This window comes from Diorhabda carinulata, chromosome 1 (genome assembly GCF_026250575.1).
Source record: "Diorhabda carinulata isolate Delta chromosome 1, icDioCari1.1, whole genome shotgun sequence".
Lineage (NCBI taxonomy): Eukaryota > Metazoa > Arthropoda > Insecta > Coleoptera > Chrysomelidae > Diorhabda > Diorhabda carinulata.
The window spans coordinates 33,629,608-33,651,787 of record NC_079460.1 but is presented as its reverse complement, the minus strand read 5'-3'; the positions used below and the strand labels follow the sequence as shown (position 1 = coordinate 33,651,787).

Sequence of the window (22,180 nt, the reverse complement as noted above, 5' to 3'; positions counted from 1 at the left end):
CGCATTAGATACAAGTATAAGTTTAATAGTAGAAATATGGAAAAACCACGAAGATACTGATACTGAATTAAGGAGGTTCGTGAGCAATCAAGAAACATCGAAACGCATGAATATGAAAAAAAAAACTTTTTATAATGTTAAAGAGTATATTTTTTGATAAAACTAATCTTCAAAGAGGTCGTACAAACCTAGAAGGAGAAAACATCAATGTCATTAGAAATTGTCTCTTTATAAGTACTTTTTATTGAAGAGACAAGCAGAGAAGGATTACGAAGAAATTATTATATTAAGAAAAAAATGTGTAGTCAATATTATTCCCTACTAGTCGAGACGAGACGAGAGAGAAAAATATTGTCTTGTCTCGCAAAAAAGTGGAGCCAAAAACAATCATAGATACATGAAATACCAACAATAATAAAACCAATTTTAATTTTGATTTCAACGAATCTATTATGGTATAATAAATTGTATCTCTCTAATAACTCAGTTATTCATAATATGATTATTTTCTCAAACTTCGGTGGTTAATTATTGTATGTTGTATGTTGGGTAATTGGAAAATGAATAAATTCGAATCATATAAAAATTTTTGGCGTACGGTACGGTAATAGGGAGTAAAAAGGTACAGATTTTTTCTCAACATACATAAATGAAGTGTTTGAGTGGATTCATGAAAAGTGTATCTAACTTTTGGAACAATATTTTTATTTTTAACTCAATCGTTGTCAATTTGAAATAAATATTTTAAAGAGCATGTAATCACCAAATTTCTTTCGTTTGTCTGAGGCAATAATTCTAGTACGATAGTAGTACACGTGGAAACATCTCCGATAGCTCAAAACGGTAGTCATTGCATAACAATTTAAACACAAGTTGCTCGTTATTATGTGGCTATAAAAAATGTTCAATACATTCGCAATAATTAATTAGTATTTTACAACTTTTTGAATTATTTTGATGAATACATCATTTCATAATTATCCGATATTGCATAAATCGTTCGATACGTACTAGATAGACTCGTCAAATCATATTTCCCATACAATCTTCAGTTGAGGAGAGTCATTAAAACTGTACTCCAACAATTAAGTATTATCCGCAAGAATTAAAAATATTAACATAATTAATACATTGTGCAGGAAATATTGTAAATTTTCGCCATTATACTCATGTTTCTTTTGTCTATTTTAATAATACATCGTGCTAAAACCACGGAATTGATAATATCATTACTTTTTAACTTTAGTTAACAGAGGTGGGCGTTAATTTGATTAGATGTGTGAACAGGTTCACACAATTATAGTAACAGCAGTTCATGTTAAATACGCACGTTAATCGTGTGAAAAATACATGACGATACGTTGTTTGTAAAACAAAATTTTGGAATAAGCTCTACCAACATACGTCAAAAGAAATCGTTTATGATTCAGAATCAGTAACACTAGTTTTTCGTTTCATAATATGCAGATTATTTTTCAATAATCCATGAGTAACCAATATTAAACATTAATCTTAATTATTATTTAAACTAACGAAGTAATGACTTTTTCATCATTATTCCTTCTCTCCTCTAAAATTAGAATGAATAATGGATGTAACGAAGAAAGTAACAGATATAGGAACAGTTGAAAGATAAAAAGTGATTGTTCCAGTACCTACATTGAAAAATCAAATAGTTTTTGTGTGTATCGTCTATCATCTCTTTTCCAAAAAATATAAACAATTTATCGTTTTGCTATAACCACCATCAAAATATATTTTATCTACGACCACCATTGAAATTAAGCATTTAAAAACTCGATATAAAAAGGTACGTTAAAAACGTGCGAATAAGAACAATGCTTTTTAAATGGGATAATCATTATAACACTCTTTTCTATTTGTATATTTATCAATTTATCTTAGATAATTTTGTGTTGTGTGCTGTTACAAAGTTTCTGTAATTGTAGATAATAATTTTGTACGTCATTAAGAAATGTGAAACGTCATGGTCATTTTGCAAAATATTTTTGAGATTTTGATTGATAAAATGGCGATTTTTTGGATTGGTGTAACTCTAGAAAAATCATAAATTACGCGAAAAATTCTCTGATGGCATATTTCTCAGAAAGGTCAAGCCAATGTCAATGGAAATTATCAACGTTATGGATCCATTATTCAATGTTGAAAACTACCATAAATTTGAACATTGATGTTAGTATATTTCATAAACTTATTACCTTCATAAACCGACAATCGGAGAGCCATAAACCAAAAAAATAAAAACAATTTACAGAAGGGAACAGACTTTGGATTTTATAAATGGAGTGAATTTCTTATGATGAAAGTAGGCAATAATTCAAACACAATTATTGAAAAGAGAGGTTAAGTTAGAGCATAATATATAATAATAACTAAAATTTGTATGTACACTTTGGTATTCATCTATAATAATAATGCATTGTGTTGTGTGTGATTGAAAAAAAAGCGCAAATCAAAGAATAGTGGCTAGAGCTAGCGCGTGAAAAAATTATAGCAGAGCTTTAACCACACGATGAAATTTTTACTCGAGCAGGTCGTTAATATTCTAATAACACAACATGAAACGCGGCGTTGAGGTTGGTATAGTGTTTAGAGCACTGATCTGCCACGGTACCAGTCGGGGTCATAGATAAACCACATTTCAGCGACTTGTTGGTTTATGAGCAGTACTAAACGTACATGAAATAACAGTTTTCTTTCTGCTTTTGGCGGCAACTCAAAATACAAATTTTTCGTCCAGTTACTTTTCGAAACAATTCAATGGAGCTGTATCACGATCGTTTTGGTTGATTCAACTCCATTGAATAGTTTCGAAAATAACTAGACGAACGCTGGTCTTAAATATACTTTCATTTTTAATTATGGGGAGTTTAGGGCTTCATAAATGGAACAAAAAAACTAAGACAAACGACAGTGATTTATTAAATTCGAAAAAATACAAACTGAACATATAGATAAATCCATGTATGTACGCATATATTAGAGTATCATATACGCCTCGACTCAAAGGATCTATTGTGTCCCCCTTTATTATTGCAATACTGGAGATCCTCAGTGCTTAAAGCTAATCTATTAATTTTCCTTTTCTTGGAAAGTTCAGAATATGGTATGGCTCTAGCTGCCAGATATCTTCGTCTTCTGTTTCATAGACTCCCAAGTGTAGTGCTCTGGAGTTATGTAGTGTTTCACACTTCGAGAGAATATGGATAGAGGTTTTGTTCTCTGCACAACAGAATCTGCAGGCTGTATTATCTGCTAAGTCTAACGTCTTCAAATGTCCATTGAGGCGACACTGCCCTGAATAAACAGATAATTATTATAAAACTACCACTATACCGGCTTTTTATATTTTCTTCAGCGTTGCTATGCCATTTCAAACAAGAGATCCCCATCTTTTGATCTTTAATCTAAAACTTTCAAAGCTCTATTAATTTTTTATTTGTTGTTACCTTTTGATAGTCCTACATCACAGCTTGAAAAGTTGAGGGCTAAACTGCACAAGTGTAGTTTCTGTAACACAAAAAAATGCAGTATATTCCTTACACAGCAGTTAAATGAGTGGAAATTTAAAGGTTTACATTTAACTTACCTGAGTCTTTGAACAGCTGTCTCCTTGTCAATTTACTCTCATAGGGACTAATAGAGTACTCGCAAGTTGTCTACAAATATTAATAAAGATAGTTATATAGATTTGTAGGGAATAAGTACACCTATGCGAATAGTAAACATGTGCACTCTCATTAAATATGTTTGTGTACGATTTGGCCATATTACACAAAAGTATCACTTCATGTACTTGTATCAAACATAATTTTTTAAAGATAGAGCTGTATCGTATATTGAAAATATGAGTAGCAAACTTAGAACTAACTCAGTGATGTATCATAATTATTAATTATCAATGTACTGTAGATACTATACTACAATTTAAAATTCCACGTCACAGAGCTAAGATATAGCATGAGAATCCTCTTCTTTTTTATATTGTACAATTGACCTGATTAACCAACTTTATGAAAATCCATGTGAGAATAATTTTGGAATTTGATTGGAACATATTTAGTTTATATATTAGTATTTAAACTACATATATACGTTTGGTTTATGAGAGTACTATATTTAGCTACTGAATTCTGTGTTGATGACAAACTAATTTTTGGAAATAAATAAGAATGTAGATGCACAGCTGAACTGTGGAGCAAAAGACAGAAGAAGATTTTAAGCAATAAAATGTTACCATTTTACTATAAATATTTGTTATATTGTAAAATTCTAATTAATTAATAGAAAATTATGTTTCTCAACATCATATACCAATAATATAGTTATGATCCATTTTCTTCTTAAACTCCTCTCTTTATTAGTAAGTACATGCTATGCCTTGTTTTAATTTTTAACTATTTTCTTTTGCTTTATTTAGTTATTTTCCAAAGCAGATTATGAAGAATTTCCTTATGATTACAGTAATTCTGAATTATTAGGATATAAAGAAGGAGTGGTTGGAAATGAAAGTTTCATATATTACTATATACATCATTCAGGAAACATTGTCATATCTCTGAATTCTAGGTAAACAAGTTCTTTCTAGTGGCCACAGTTTAAAAACATAATTTCTTTCCAGTACTGGAGATGCGGATCTCTACATTTCTGAAACTAAATTATTTCCTACATACTATCCAGATACGTATGATCTACACTCTGCTACATGTGGAATAGATATTGTAGAGGTACCTTTGAGGTAAATGCTTGTAGAAACAGTAGTTTCTTTGTTTAGAAATAATATCAAATCCAATTTGTAGCATAATAATTGGAATACATAAATTTAAATTTTTCTTTTTTATTACTTTTGTAGTTTTAAAAGCCCAATTTCTGTGGGAATTTATGGTCATTCGGCACATGAGTCGAGTAAATATATTTTACAAATTTTCAAGCATCCTGAAGCGGACCGAGCTTTTGCAATTATAGAAGATGAATTAATTCAAGACACAACACAAAAAGTGGTAAATGGTGATCTCAAAACTAAAAACAATAAAATCAAAGGAAAGAAGAATATTCAACAAGTGGCAAAGAAAGTTGATGGCATGCACTACCTTTTTGAATTAATGGAGTTATTGTTCTAACCAAATGAAAATAATATTTTCTTATTCATAAAATATATTATACATGTGTTTTATATTCTTAATTTATGTATAAAACATTAGATATTTTTCAAATATTTATTACTGCTGATTAATGTTTTTACGAATCACTTTTGATTCCTTAATGTTGATCTAATTACATCTGGCCTTCATAGATGTATTAGTGATTTATTATTGTGTTTGAACTTATAAGTATGTTATGGATTAAAGGACATTCAGAATTCTTTGATAGATTCTTCATTGGCTAGACTAAGTATGTAGTGACAAATCCAGTTGCATATCCATATGTAAAAAATTGGGAGATTTTCAGGCTTAAACTGAAAGTTTAAGTCTCCACTCGACCTCCTGGACGACCACCTAAAAGGTGGTATGAAAGCTGGTCCTCAGCATCCCAATTACTCCTGGCAAACCCTTGATGAAAATACAGGACCTAGTCCTAACATAAGAAGAAGAAGAAGGAACTGATAGTAGATTAAATAGATGTCTTCTTTACTTCCCACTTCTTAAATATAGAGCTACAATAAAGATTTGGTTACTTTTAGCTACATGTAAAATTGATTTTCTCCAGTTTGTGGATAATTGGGTTACTTTGGATGGCAAAATATTCAAAACCCTCAATAATAAACTTCCCGTGTACAGGCATATATATATATATATATATATATATATATATATATATATATATATATACAGTATATATATATATATATATATATATATATATATATATATATACAGTATATATATATATATATATATATATATATATATATATACAGTATATATATATATATATATATATATATATATATATATATACAGTATATATATATATATATATATATATATATATATATATATATATATATATATATATGCCTGTACACTTGTTATATTGTTGTGTTGGTTGCCTATACTTAAATGTAGCCGTACAATTTTGCTCGTTTCCGAATATTAAGTTTTCTATAATATTAGTTGCCTATAAGTGAACAATAGAATCATTATGCACCTATGCTTGTCACAGTCGTAAATACTCTTTTTTTGAGCTTTTAATATGTGCAACAAGGTTTTACAATATAGGTTGTCCAAAATTTAGTGTATATAGTAGCGTACTTTATTCACTAATATACTCTACCCTTGCAGAGGAAAAATTTTCATATTTCAGGGCCAAACCTATAATATTCCTAAGCCCACATGAATAATATGCCAGTCATAAAAAACGCTACGAACCTCTCTGTATAGGATGGTAATAATAAATAGTTTTACTACTAGTGCATGTTTCATTCGCCCTTACATTTGGTTTTCAAGCGAGTCAGACTTATTGACACCTAGAAAAAAATGCGAAACTGGTTACACTTATATAAATTCAACAATTGAATGGAATATTAGTGTTGGGTGAGTAATCTGTCAACTATAACTCACTTCGCCTTGTTATGAAGATAGCCCGACATATTTCTAGATGACTGGGGATGTATGGCTAATTCATCAGTATAAGAATTTGAACGTTGTATGTTATATATAACAATAAAATAAAAATATTTTGAACAATAGTACCCATAAAACAGAGTAGATAAAGCTACGTCCAGTCAACATAATATAGGATAATGTCATTTTGAACATGGAAAGTGTAGTCCAATTCTTATTCTTAATTTTGTTATGATTCCATCACATTATAACAATAATAAATATCCTATATCGCTCCGTTGGTAGAAAAGTGATACAAGTCAAAATTAGTAGATGTTCGATAGGGCGGTTTAAAAATTCGAAAGTGAACACTCCTAGTTGGTAAAATGTTAGCAGCTAACTTTATGTATGTCATATGTCAGTTGTCTAAGTTGTCGCTGACAATGAAATGTTATGTACCAAGCATATTTTCCTTTAAATATTAATAAAATATTTAAACTTCAAGAAAGTAATCATTATTTAATGCAAGAAGGCTCTTCCAAGTAATAATCAAACAAGTTATGGGCCCAGGTAATACTGGAAACTATGAAGCAGTAGACGCCGGCCAGTCAAAAAGCGAGGGAAACTTTCATCAAATCGAGATGAATATTTCAACGGTACCACAGATGTATTCCAAAGAAAAAATGTCTTCACAAAACTAAACATAAAAAAGAGACTACTTACCTTGAAGCATAGAAGAAATGATAAATTAGAGGATCATTTCCATACTATAATAAGGGAGTTAGAAGGAATAGGATCAAAAATAGATGAAGACAAAGTATATCATATTTTGTTAACATTGAATGAAGCATACCAGGCAGTAATAACCATGATTGAAACTATGAACACCACTCTAACAATGGACAAAATAATAAAATAAAATAAAATCAAAATAATGGTCAAACTAATTCATCCTCTAATACATTTCAAAATGTGTGTTACAAATGTGGAAAACCCGGACATAAGTTAGCAGAATGTCATTAGTCATCACGAGGCAACTTTATAGAGGTAGAAGAGGTTTTTGTAGAAGTCATCTTAGAGGTCGGAATAGAGGTCAAAGTCGAGGTATAGGAAATCACGCAAATGCCGCCAATGAAATTACTTTTTTAGCTTTAAGCAGTGTAGTGCCTTCTACTAGAGGTATTAACAAGTTTATTCCTTGTCTGTCTGTCTGATTCAGACAGAAAGAGTGTTGCATGTTGAGAGAAAGTGGTTGCATAATACTGTATGGAATGAATCCGATATCCTGTTTTTCAAAGAAGCAAAACTGTGTAGCATTATCTACGACAGAAGCTGAATATGTGGCAGTGGCTAGTTCTGCTCAAGACCTAGTGAATATAAAGGGTGTTTTGAGTTGTTTTAATATTACTATCGGCGCAGTTCTTTATTGTGATAATGAAAGTTCTATTTTAATGTCAAAATCCAATGAAAATTCTAAGAGAGCTAAACACATAGATATTAAGAATCATTTTTTAAAAGACTTAGTTACGAAAAAAAGAAATTGCTGTAAGTTATGTGTCAACAGAACAAAATTTAGCTGATATATTAACTGAACCTTTAGTTAAGGATACTTTCATTTACTTAAGAAGAAAAGTAAGTGTAGTCTAAGTTTTGTTTGCTAAGTAGTTAAGTTGCGAGTTTCATGTATCATTGTATGAAACATTTTAATCAAGGAGGTGTGTTAGTTGATAAAATGTTAGCAGCTAACTTCATGTATATCATGTGTCAGTTGTCTAAGTTGTCGCTGAAAATGATATGTAATGTACCAAGCATATTTTTCTTTATATATTAATAAAATATTTAAACTTAAAGAAAGTAATCATTATTTCAATGCAAGAAGACTCTTCCAAGTAATAATCAAACAAACACATCATCTAGCAAGGTATAAGAAATAACATTTGTTTATGTTATAATTCTAAGTAATAATGCATTTTTAGTATGGTTTAATGTTTAATTGAAATATTTGAACTACATCCTGAATAAAAGGAAAATTCTAGCCCTTATTCGAGTTGTGACACTTTTTTATAAAAACTAAGCAATACTTAACCTTTTAATGTCTGTTAATTTATGTATAGCTATTATAAAAACTGTCTAATATAAAAATTTTCAAAAAATATAGTTGAATTCATAAAAAAATCGTACACAAATTAGAAAGAGGTGAATTTTATTATGTATGTGTAAAACTGGCTTGTCTAAGTGATTATTGAGGTTACCACCCGTCATAGATTATCAAAAAAGTAAAACACTGGCGTCGCTTCGGTGTAATTAATTTTGAAACTGCATGGATGTAACGGTTAATAAACCTTAGCAGAAGAAAATAGAAATGTCCCATTAGTTTTTTCTATTGAATCTTCTATAAAACTGTAATGAGGTAATATTATAAAATAGAAAAATTAAGTTTGGTGGACGCCGAACGCCAATGCATTGCATTTTTGATAAGAATAAACCAATTTTACATATACATGACAAAACTTATCTCTCATTCTAATTCGTGTACGCTTTTTTTATGAATACAACAAACTGTATATGAACATGTATATAAATTCTCATAATATTCGGCATGGTAAATAAGAATATGTTTTTTCCTTAGTAGTTCCAATAAACCCTTTCTCTTTTTATCAGAAATTCTTATTTTGTTCTTGTACAAACTCTCTAAACCAAAGTCTAGGTGTTTTCATTTGTAGCTCACTAAAGTCGTAGGGAGTCTTATAAAGGATTGTAAATGGAGCCCCCCTCTCAATTTTAATTACTTTCATTCATCTTAGCTTATCATTGCTTTTACTATTTTCCAACCTTTTCATTTATAACCCAAACTAGTCTTTTCTAAGTGTGAGTAATGAGATGTTGAGTTCACGAGTAAACACTTGGTGGTATATTAAATACTTTGTAAGGGGTGATTTTTTTTCAGTGCATTCTATAATATAGTCCCTGTGCAGATCACGTAAGGATTTTTCACCTTCAATATATTCACTGGAAGAGCGCGGTCTTGTTTAATGGCTTTCAACTCTTGGAACCGAATTTATATGCCTTCCAACTCATTTGATACCTGCATTTAGTTTGCGATGACTCCCGTGTTTTCCTCGAAGATCAGTGGAAATAATTCCACCAACAATGGCACAATCCTAAAAGTGGAAAGTGGCGTTTTATAAAATACATAACATGAAATGAAACCAATTCAGACGTTTTTCGATGAAATTTTCAGCAATGCGACGTTCTCTCATGGGATCAAAATCACAACTGTCACTTTTCTATAAAAGCAAAAGGTTGACCATTAAAGTGAACAAACGACACTTGCACCTCCTAGCGGCGAATGGTGAAATTTACAGTAATGTCGCTTTTCCAAATATATCTGTTGATTTCAAGTAATCTTGAATATGATGAATTTTGATTTGTGTCACTTTTCTACCTACGGAGCAATATGTTAATCAAAATGATGTTATGGTATAGGGACAGAAGAGATGTAGATGAGATCCTCAAGAATGTGAAGTTCAACTTATAATTGGTTAGTCAATTTAAATGTAATGATATGAAAAACAAATCATGAAAACATGGAAGTTAACCATGTTGACTTCAATATGTATCTTGTCGGTCCGCCCTTTATCATTTTGTTAATGGCCAATATAATCTCCGGAACTCATACCACTCGATTTTCTGGAAGTTTCACTCCACTACCAATGAATTATGTAGAAAATCGGACCTGTGAAGAGACTAGCAATAAGGATATATTGAAAGGGGTTCAAAATCGCCAAATTTTCAAATATGTTTTGTTACTGTTTTGGAACTTATGGCTCCATCCCATATATTTGGGGAAAGCCTGTATATATTGGTTTGGACTGTAGAGAAAGAAAGGAAATTAAGGATACGCAAATTTTTAAATATTTAAAACTAACTCGATTTGGGTTTCTTTTTAGGATATATGATTATTGCCAGCATCCGGACCGTAAATGGATGAAACTTATCGTCCAGTAATTATTATTGCTTAAATAAATATCTATAAATTTCATGTTTTCTATCTTCTAACAAAATTAAATGAAAGGTTAATTAAGATTGCTTTAGAAATACTATCGACATGTTGCGTGTTAACACGCAAAGTTACAGTTCTGAAATGCATAGCTGTCATGTATTATTTTTTATTATAAAGGTTAATGTTTATCGCTATGCCTCTGATATCTACCCACTGACTTAGATTTAAATAAATAAAGAACACTTGTTATTATCATCGTGGAAAAACCGCAGAAAATTCATTATAATTTTCTATGTGACAGTTTAACATTTCATTTGATAAGGTGATGTCAGTTATGAAAACAATACTTATTAGGTGGTTTTGGAACTATTTTTTACGTATTTATCAACTAAAATATCAATCCGTTACCTACCAGGGCATTTAATAAACATTCAATGGATAGAATGCATAGATAACAGTATGAGCAGTGAAATGAAGAGTATGCATAATACAAGAACGAAAATTTATAATTTATAATTTATTTGCATCCCCACAATTTGAGGCCCAATTAATAGAGTTAACAATCAAAGTTGAATAGTATAAATAAAAAATAGGACTTGGGGATGAAATGTAAATAATGTAATTAATATCCAGATAAATATGAAAAAAGTGTGTAGATAATTCCATGATAACAAATAATAAGAAAATTATAAAACAGTAAAGTTTTTATTAAATTAGAAATAGTACTGCAAAAGATTCCCAATGGTTTCTGCATATTACATTGATATCGATTAATTCTATAGAAAGGTGAAAACTTGAGAACTGGGAAATAGAATAAAGAGTGGAACCGAGTGGCAACCGGAGGAGTATATATTCTTAGAAAATGTAGCAATTCAGGATAGTCAAGAACACATCGTCCTGTCGCTAGATTGTTTAGGTTAAAGCGTTGTAACAGTATGTTTTGAGGTGTTCCTTTTGGTGGATAAATATTGTCAGGTTTAATTAATGAGACTGTTTTCGGAGAGAGATAATGAATTAAATCTATGCATGGACAACTGCAGTCTGGGCACCAGTCAATACATTTCTCTCTGTATATTCTTGTCAAAAATAGTTTTTACTCTATTTTCGATATAGTTCAAATTTGATATTGTTTAATATTATGTGATTTTAATAACTATACTTTCAAAATATTTAGGGTGTGTTCTTAAACGTTACATCAGCAACTTCTTTAATAAATTCTAGCAATTTTGAGAATTATTTACGGTATTGAATGGAATAAGAATAATAACAATAACTGTATTTTATGACTGATATATAAATATATTGTACTAATTCAATTTTGTCGTATATTTGTTCAATTCCATCCTTTGTATGTAATAACATACTTTTTGCATAACAATAAACTAAGGCTTGACCGATTTTTTGAAAGTACCATTTCGTATTCACCTTGAAAAAAGGGTTTATATATTCTTCCTATGTACAATGTGAAACTTCCTTTGAGTTGTAAAAATGAGTGATGTTTGGTCAGTTTTTGTGATTTTTTGAAACGTTCAACAAAATGCAAAATATCTTTCAAAGGGTTTTTATGTAAATAGCTTGTAAAATTGCAAAAATGTTCGACAGTCTATACTAATAATTGAATAGCTAATAAATCTCGAGAACTATATTTATAAGCCTAATTTAAATATTCCAGGTATAAAGAGGTTTCTAGGAAGTACTGTAAAATATTATTTTACAGCTCAAGTGAATCTAATACTGTTGAAGAATATTTTTATTGCAAAAAAATTGTCCACAATGAATATAGGATAAAGGGTAAAATTCAAATAGATTTACTTAAACGAAATCGGTAGTTATTATTTATAATACTAAGAACTAATTCGACGCATGCAACCAGTACGAGTACAAAATCAATGTAAACTCACGAGTTGAAATATTAGAAATATTAAACAGCTTTCTAAAGAAACCAGTTTTAGAATGAATTTTTTTATTTTATTTAAAGTTTAGTCTATTACGAGGATGATCCCAGAAGTAGCTGACCCAACAAAGAAAACACAAAAATATTGGAAAAAATATATATTTATTTTTCAACGTAATCTCATTTTAACTCGATATACTTTTCCCAGCGATGTTCAATATCCTTTTTATAATAAGAATCGTCAAGCGCCTCAAAATAACCATTGTTGAGAAATGGCACCGATCCATTTTTTCAAGTCTAGGAACAGAAAATAATCCAAGGAAGCTAAATCTGGCGAATAGGGTGCATGAAGTAGCAATTTAAACTTCAATTTATTAATTGTGGCTATTGCAATAACGGATGTGTGGGCTTGTGTTGTCAATGAAAATTATTCCACACGCATCCCAAAAAACCGACGCCATTACCTTACTTGCAGATGGAATGGTCTTTGCCTTCTTTAGAGTCGGTTCTCCATTATTTTGATTGTTCTTTTGTTTTGGGTGTGAAGTGATGGATCCACGTTTCATCCATGGTTATTTCATTTATTTCTGGAGTCGTCACCTTGGTTGACCACTGCGATACTGGTATTCAGCCTCGTTTAAACTCTGCTACCCAATATTTTACTGTTGATAAGGAAGGAGCAGTCTCACCCAGAGTAGAATCTAGCGCAGCTTCAATAAAAGTATTGTATCACGTAACGATGACAAATTTTTATCCATGTTTACAAATTCACTAAAAACGTTCACTATTGATGGCTGTCAAACAAATACTAAACAACGTGTAATCTTCAGACTTGCAATATTATGTATAGATTATGTACTTTCTAATACAGTGGTATTTTTCAAGTAACTACCGCCATCTTTAGGCCTGCCATCCCCATAGTCTATCGTATTCAACGGTTTGTAACCCAACACTTACCAAGCTCTTTGAAACCTTGGGAAAACTATTTATTGAGCTTGAATGCAAAAAAATGTCGAAATGCATTTTCAACATCTCCTTTGAATTCAAATTTTTTCGCCATAGATTTGAATAAATAGTGATCTGACGGTGCAAGGTCCAGACTAAATGCTGAATGTGGTAGTAGGAGTTTAATATCACCAAGTTCTTTGATCTTATTCCACTTCACTTTCGGAATACGTGATTTAGCATTATCTTGTTTTAAGAGAACCCTGTTAACTAAACCTAGATATTTCTCTGATACAACCTCATATATTCTCATCGGCTGTCCACTAAACAGTGCGGATATTAAGTTTTACCCTCCTAGAAATCTTATTTTAGACAAAGATGAAAAATCTTCGGAATTCTTATTTTAATCGAGGTGTTTTGTAAAATCCAAATAATTGTTACTCCTTGAAACAAATAATTAATGAAAATTGTTAAAAAATAATATTATTATATAAGATTAATTCTTTGAACTTAGAGGGACTAGACAAATAATCCTAAAGAAAACTTGATTCACTACAGGAGATGCTCTAAATCTCAGTCAGATCTGATGGCCATTCAATGAATCCACGACGCCCAATCCATTTTCTCATATACAAATTATTTGAATAATTTCGAACCCGAGCAGCGTAACGAGATGGAGCACCATCCATCATTAATTATTGCAGGAACTATTTGGGTCTGAAACAGATTAATATTTGTTTTTTCCGTTAAATGTCCATCGATAAAAAAAGAGCTTATAATATTTCAGTATGTAAAATTTTTTGTTGATCGCACTTGTTAACATTGCAACGATCAATGAGAATAAGTGTGTACTTTCTTGGGTTTGGAATATAGTAGCCACACCAAGGAATATTGTGGTTGAAATAATTCCTTTCAACTACAATTTATTACAAAAAATCAACACTCTGGACCTCATTATTGACAAAAGTCATCACTCTCGTTAATAGAAAATGCTCGTTTGACAACTGAATGTTTAGTTGAAAGAACTAAAAATACGCTCAATAGTAAATCAAACTAAAAAGTATGAACTAATTCTTACTATAAGAGTAAAATGAGAGACGATAGAATTAATTCCATTGTTGTGAGGTGGGGTCATTTTATTCTTATATTCAGAATGATTGATTAGTTTATAGTTTATCCATAAATATAATTATATAACTAACATTTATTTGTTTGAAAATATATGACCACTAATACTACGACTCTGGTCGTCTTATCAATTATTTCGCAATCTAAGCATATCATCCATGACTTTCCCCGTTATATGAGGTTCTGCCAGTTAATTTTTGCAATCAACCTCTCTATTTGTATCTATTTTAATTACTACTACGTTAGTTTGTCGAGCAGTATACAGCTGAAAACTGAGGTAAAATAATTTATGAAATTCTACAATATTATCCGTGTTTAAATTGCGTTGTGCAGATACATACAGGCGAAGCTAATATAAAGCATGATAGTATCTGAAATTACTTTACTCCTCATACTATCCAGAGGAATAAAACAGTAGAATTGAAAATAACATTATTGAATTAAAATTAATCCCTGATTTCGTTCTAATATAGTCAATTTAACGGCATATCTTAGAGTCATAGACATTACATCAAAATTATTAATCCATACGACTAATCTGGTCTCTAATGACCTCGAGGTTGATAAGACTAAATAAAAACAAGACTTGAAGTAATTATAACTAGTGTAATTAAAGTGTATTTTCAATTTAAAATGTCCGCTGATGCAATATGTATTTGTAAATAGAATTGTTTAAATCAATATTATTTTTAAATATTCTAAAACATAATTCTAATGTTGAACGCAAAATTATCAATAGGTTTTCTGTTTGTTTTGCGGCAATTAACTGTTTATTAAATAAAATCAAAAATAAATTTTTTGTTTGTTTTCGATAATTTTGTAGTTTAAACAATAGTCAACAAATGATTATTTGTCTGAATACCTAGAAAATAAAAATCATATTCAAAATTGTACACAACTAGCTTTTCTAGGAGTCTGAAAAAGATGATAAGATACAAAATATCAAGTAAATATTTTAACAGATTGGTACCTAAGTTTGAATATTGCCTGGTTCACCCAAGAATTCTTTTTTTTTGGCGATTTTTACCTACTTTGTTACCTGACATTGAAAAATGTCCAACCCTTTTTAAAAAAGTATTGACCATTGCAACTTGAATGCATATCGATAATTGAGTGTTATGCCGTTTTCTAAAGAAATATGGGAAAAAAATATACATAATATTCTTAAATCCAAGGTATTTTCAATGCGAACATGACTTCGAAAAGCTATAGTATTGACAATAGTAGATAGAACTAGTCTTATCTTGGATTTTTTACTAAATATTTTTTAGTTTGCAACTGATTTGACATAATTAAACATTAAATATTAAAAATTCAAATTATTGAAACAGAAGAAAAAAACATTTTCATATACGTAGGAACAAAACAGTTATCAATGAAAAAAAAACCTAAATAATTTGAGTACAATTTATAATTCTATTTTAGAAATTTCAAACTAAGGATAACTTAATTGAGAGTTACTACATTTTCGATATGATAACTAAGGATATTTATTGTGGTTAAGCCTTTTAATGTGATCTATTGATTAATATAATTATTTAATATATGTCAGATCATATTTTGATAAAGACCGGAATAGGTCAAAATGTTGAAACTAATTTTCAATAAGAGAAGATAAATATCGAGAGTATATTGAATACTTGTAAAGAAAAATTATGAAATGGAATACCTTTCCATTATATTTTTTTTAATAAAGAAAAAGGATGATAAGCTTCGAGTCTTTGAAAAGGAACATGTTAAGAATCAGTGTGAAAGGCGGCTAGTTATCCTTTTTTTACAACCACCTCTTTTGGCAGTTGCGACAAGGATCCCATCGATATATGTTTTAGTATCGAACGGTCATAAAATCTAAAATGGCTGCTCAGAGTCGAAGAGGGCAGCCAGTAATACCGCCTCTTTTCTCTTCCACTGCCTCCAGTAGATTGACATTAATCATTGGCGTACTAAGATTGTTTCATTGATTATCTTACCTATTTGAAATTTTTTTTTTCATATTCTGGTTAATATATCTGACATTATTATGAATTTCCCATGACCAATGTATATTTTCACATAAACTGAAAGTTGACCTTATGTTTATAGTATTATTGCTATATTGCTTTGAATTGGTCAATGAAATATAATATAGAATTAATTATATTGTTTCTTTAAAGTTTTATTTCTGATGCTCTTCATACTCTAATTCTCCCGCAAATGCTTTCTTGTCTTCTCTTATTTCTAGATTTAGTAAATACTTACATCGCGCTTTCGAAAATTATTGTTTCTCTTCTCTTATTTATGGCTTTTTTATACATTTTCTTTCTTAGTACCAAACAAATATTTTCTTCAGTTTCTATAGACTAATCCATAGTTCCATTTCAATATTTATTTGTTCACTGATAAGTATCCACTCATTTCTGTAAAAAAAGTTATTGGTAAAGAATAAAAGGCAAAGTTCTATATTGCAGCATCTCTTAGATAATAACCTTATCACAAATTACATTCCAGTTATAGAGGTGAAACTAGAGCTGATGATTTTTATGTTTTGTCATTCTTTTTCAAATTTAGTTTTTCTTCGTACATTTAGAGTTTTTGTTGAATGACCAGTTGTATTGTGATATCAGACATGTAGCCTCCACCACTGGTGAGTGAATCATGCGGGGGTGGAAAAAGAACCCTTCAATTGGTATCTGACAGATGTATGTGTGGCTCGGGTGACGGTTAATAAGAACGAGGTTGGATGCTGCCAGGTATGAATAATGCAAAAATGTAAACAGGGTTATTTGGTAGATGGTTATTTATTATGGGGTGTAGAATTTTAACACAAAAGAGAATAGAAAATGGACGTGTGATATGATTAGATACCACAATTGCACATCTTTAGATTACTAAATTACAAACTCAATTTTCGATAGAAAAATTATTAAGAATCATGTTGTGATTATAATTCAACTACAGAGCAATTCATTTCAATATATTGAGATCTTTATTTATAGGTGATGAGTATTGGACAAATAGTACATAGTAAATCAGTAAAATGGAAAATTAAAAAAACATCAAAATTCAGCAGATAAGTGATATTATTTATCGAGAAAAAAATTGAGAGCTAAAACAAAATAAAAATTGAAATTATTTAATCTATCTTTTTATTATATCCAGTTGAATCACAATTGGATTTGGAAAAATTATAAATTTCCTAACTACGTCATTTTCAAAAATTGTTTAATTCTGCATATATCGGATCTTTGAATTATACTGTAAGTGACTGGCATCTATGCATTTGAAAGGAATGTAAGGTGCCCACAGATATGATCATAAAAGTCATGTCTTCCAAACTATGCTTTATCAATAACTCTAAAATCATAATATCGATAACAATGGACAAATGTAGAGATTGCGTTGTCAATGGGCTCAGAACCTTCTATATTCCTGGCGGAAACATATGCTATTCTTAGATGTTTACATAGCGAAGAAAGGCCAAATCCTTTCATAGGACCACTACCTTCCCAAAGTTTCCCAAAAAGCCATTAAGTCATGGTCATAAAAAGGTGGGGAAACGAGAAAAAATCAGAAACATGGAGTAAGACTCCAGGTCTGGAACAATTGAAGAATTTATATCTTATTTTACCAAATGGTTCCAAACGGCCCTTTTATTTAGCCAAGATGAGCTAAGAAGAGTGACTATTATGCTCACTGGACACTATCCGGTGAACTACCATCTGAATAACATCGGAGAAACTCCTCGCAGCTCTTGTCGTTTCTGCAAGAAAGCAAAGGAAATCGCCGAACACCTTCTCTGTAAGTGCGAGGCTGTCCATAGTTCCATTCAAGCTTTTTAAAGCCCGAAAAGGTGAGCCGTATAATTTCCATACAGGTAGACCCCTTTCCGAAGTCGCTGCTAGCTGACTGCAAAACAGTCCAGGATGCACAATAGGTCAAAAAGTTAGAGAGGTAGATTGATGGTTATTACGCCCTAGCTCTTCCAATCTAATCAGTATATAAGTAAATAAAGCAACCACTACACCACAACCGGAACTATTATAAATTCAACAAAATTGATATTTGAAAATGGAATTAACTATAGAATTAGTGTATATTTTAATTTCAACCAATATTGTGGAATTTGCCGAAAAAAGTTATCATCACTAGAGACTGAAAGTAAGATTTCACTTTGGTCTCTGAACAAAGTGAAAGACCATACAAGAATCAAGACGATAATTTAGTGATCGAAATGAGCGTCGAACAGTGTCATTGTAATTGTAGTATTTGTAGTGAAGAATGTGTTAAGTAGATAATTATATATTCAAATGAGTCTAAGATCTATCTCATATAAATATTCAACTAAATTTAATAAAACTCTTAAGCGACTATACATCCCAAAAAGGCTTTGTTTGATAGAAGTCAGGACTGTTAGCAATAGAATGCTTGAATTTCGATCTTTTCGAGGTAATTTTGAACGACATGCGGTCTTGTATTTTCATTTATGGAGAAGAAATTTTCTCCTACAAACAAAGCGAAATATGCGGTTCTAGTACATCAGCAATGGCCTTAACCTGGTGTTATTTCCATTGATTAATACTCTTTATGCTCCAAAAATAGATGATTTTTTGACATGGAATTTTTGGGTTCCTAGTACTTGTGAGAAACCTTCAGTGGCACTCTATTTCAAGGCAATATTATAACTTTGACGAACGTTATTTTATTTGAGGCTACTGTAAATGAATATGGCTTCACACTCACCATATAGCCTTGATCTGGCCCCATCTGACTATTTTTCTTTCGTCAAGCTGAAGGCCGAGTTAAGGGGTAGAAGATTTAATAGCGGCGGTGTACGAATATTTTGACTTTAAAGATGCATCACATTTTTATAGTGGCATAGAAGCTGTAGTCTGACATCCTGAAAAGTGTGTAGAAATAAAGGGATAATAAACAGAGAAATAATATTTATGACCTTTCTTTCAATGTTAGATCAAGGCAAGAACTTATGGACCGCACTATTATTTTTTATTTGCTGGTCGGTGTATATGACAATGAAAAAACTTATCAAACCATACTAATACAACCATAAAACGAGCACTTTGGATATGTGTAAGACAGACGTGTTCGAAACGGCCTATATGTGCCCCATACTAATCAAAAACTAAAAAACTCAATTCGAGAAATGGGATAAAGCATATATCTAAAATATGTTCATATCCAAAGTTTCCGTTATGGGAAACAAAATTTTCTTCATTACTTAACATTGTTCGCCTCTTTTAGTTTAATACACTTGTAGTTTTTTCGAATTATTAGGGTTATCTTAAAAGAGATATGCAGCATTTGTTTTAAAAAAACAAAGTATATATTATTCAAAACAATGTAATAGTTGTAAATATATGGTTTAATATTATGTAGGAAGTATTAAAAAGAAAAAGAGTTTTTTCCTAAAATATAATAAATTTAGTTTTCACATCAATATATTCAAATCTTAAACAGGTAAGTGAAAAATATTTCATACGTAAGATTAATAAAATTTGTAAGTTGACAGATTTTTTGAAGACACCTAGCGAATCCGCGTGCCCATATTTTTCAAATCGGAAATGACCTCCATTCACGTCTTTTTTTGTTATTTTTAGGTAGCAGTGGAACAAATTCCATGAACGATGTCAACATGATTGAAAACCAGCAGATTTATTATTTCAAAGACATGTGCCTATACATACTAGGATCCACTTTGTCTTTAGCAGATTATCGTTTCTTTTTCTACGCAGACAAATTGCTGGTAGTTAAGATAGATAAAAGATAAACACGTATCTCTTTCATTCACAGTGGAGGTGTTGGGTGTATCACATTCTAATACATTTAACCGTTGAAAAAAATAACCATTTTAAATAAGATTGTGATAGAAACATTTTTCTACCAAACATTATTTTTCATTTCTTGAACCAATAACGGATTTAATAATTTGTGTTGACAATTGGGAATATGGTTAATATATCAAGAAATATATTTTTGTGTGAAACAAATTATCGGCAAATAATATACGATGAATCTTATCTTGAGGTAGCACGTAACTTATTTTTACAAATGTGTGACCAGTTTATGGATTGTGAATTTTATCACCACTCATTACCGTTAAAGTATGATGGTTGATTTATTGAGATATTAACCTGAATGAGAGATAGATAATAAATATTTAGTTTTAAAAACGTACTTAGAAACGTTTTTAAAATGTATTAGAACTTTGGCGAAGTAGATCAGAAAACACTTTTCTGGCTCTGATAATAATGAATTCCTTATTTACGAGACTAGAAATCAAGAGATGATGACTTGATAACCGGATTTTTGATTACAAACTCATGACTAACAATATTGAACAGAGCCATTATTATCTTCAACAAGTAAAAAGTCATGTTTTTATGGGATCTAATTACAGAGTGGCTCTTTTTATCTGTCAGACATCTTCGTATACTGTTCAATTCTACGGTTCTGATCCAGTTTCCAGCAAAGAGTTAAAACCCGTTTTCAGTTAATTCTAGTTTTTTCTAGGGATAACTAGTCTCCAAAAATTCTTTAAAATTTGTATTTACTGGTCAAAGTTACGTACATCTTTTTATTGGCACTGGAAACGTATATTAACTGAAATAAAATAAAAACAGACGAAAGTATAAAGAAAATGGCTATTTTTTGTTTTACAAATCTTGTGTTTCTAATCCCTTTTTGTATATTCAATATGCCATGAAACTTTAAACTGCGGAAACGAGTAGAATAATATTTTTATTATATTATATTTCACGTGGCTCATTTTTCTGTATGTTATGTATGTTTTCACTGTTTTACTAGAATAAACTTTTGATCAACTAAAAATTCTATTATTAATTAGTATGGGAAAAATGGAAAAAACATTTTAACTTGTAAATTCTAGTATATCCTATTCTAAACTAGTATTTTCTGGTCCAAAATATAGAAGAAACTGGTTTAACGCCGAAGGTACTAGTCGAAACTAGTTTTAATGGAAAACTAGTAGGTTTTCATATGTAAGAATTCCTGCGCTTCAATTTAAATATATCGTAACTTGTTAAGACTAGTCTCTAATTCTATGGAGAGTAAAATTACTTTTCTTTCTTTCAATCAATCTCTCTTTGTTTAGTTTTTATAAAAAATAGTATAGAGTGTGAAAATATGAAATTCGAGTAGTGTGAAGACATTATTGGAAATGCAGCCGTGGAAGCAAAGAAATATGTAAAATTGAAAGGGAAGACACAGTTAATAAGCAAACGGCACAACATTGTTCTACTAATCGTTCTATAGTGAAGATGTGACGCTTGAAGATCGTTCACGCTCAGGTCGTCCATCTACGTGGAATATTTCCTTTCCTTGGGCCTTCTAAAGATACTATACATCGTCATTTAAAATCATTAGGTAAGATCTATAAAAATTGTAGAATAGTATCACACAAGGTTCAAGAAAAACACGTCGAGTAGAGGTGTGTATACAGCTCCTTGCTCAGACGAAAGTTGAACGTTTTTTTGACACATTATTACTTTCGATGAAAAATGGAGTTATCTAAACAGATCGAACATAGAAAATCAGAAAATTAGACTAAGGAAAATGACCAGTCTTCTTGTGTGTCTTGTGGAATTATGAAGGTTTAGTGTACTTCAAAATCATTCCTGTTGGTCGAGCTTT

The 22,180-nt window shown here is 30.5% G+C and overlaps 1 protein-coding gene and 2 long non-coding RNA genes across 3 annotated transcripts; 1 reads left to right on the top strand and 2 right to left on the bottom strand.

Annotated features, from left to right (window-relative positions):
* Nucleotides 1–2,921: 2,921 nt before the first annotated feature.
* Nucleotides 2,922–3,946, bottom strand: LOC130892515 (uncharacterized). The gene is made up of 3 exons (XR_009059056.1): nt 3,611–3,946; nt 3,471–3,531; nt 2,922–3,318 (listed from the first exon to the last, which is right to left on the bottom strand). It is a non-coding gene; the product is annotated as an uncharacterized LOC130892515 (long non-coding RNA).
* Nucleotides 3,947–4,228: 282 nt separating this feature from the next.
* LOC130891592 (UPF0669 protein C6orf120 homolog) lies at nt 4,229–5,378 on the top strand. The gene is made up of 4 exons (XM_057796423.1): nt 4,229–4,384; nt 4,442–4,590; nt 4,643–4,759; nt 4,874–5,378. The coding sequence occupies exons 1-4, from the start codon at nt 4,349–4,351 to the stop codon at nt 5,139–5,141; spliced, it is 570 nt and encodes a 189-aa protein (XP_057652406.1). The 5' UTR covers nt 4,229–4,348; the 3' UTR covers nt 5,142–5,378.
* An 8-nt stretch (nt 5,379–5,386) lies between these two features.
* Nucleotides 5,387–6,776, bottom strand: LOC130891600 (uncharacterized). Its single transcript, XR_009058928.1, has 3 exons — nt 6,582–6,776; nt 6,390–6,487; nt 5,387–5,674 (listed from the first exon to the last, which is right to left on the bottom strand). It is a non-coding gene; the product is annotated as an uncharacterized LOC130891600 (long non-coding RNA).
* Between the last annotated feature and the right edge of the window lie 15,404 nt (nt 6,777–22,180).

Coding starts and splice junctions, on each gene's coding strand:
- LOC130891592 (XM_057796423.1), top strand. CDS start 4,349: ATGATCCATTTTCTTCTTAAACTCCTCTCTTTATTA. Junction 4,385..4,441: donor TTAAACTCCTCTCTTTATTA/GTAAGTACATGC, acceptor TGCTTTATTTAG/TTATTTTCCAAAGCAGATTA. Junction 4,760..4,873: donor ATTGTAGAGGTACCTTTGAG/GTAAATGCTTGT, acceptor TTACTTTTGTAG/TTTTAAAAGCCCAATTTCTG.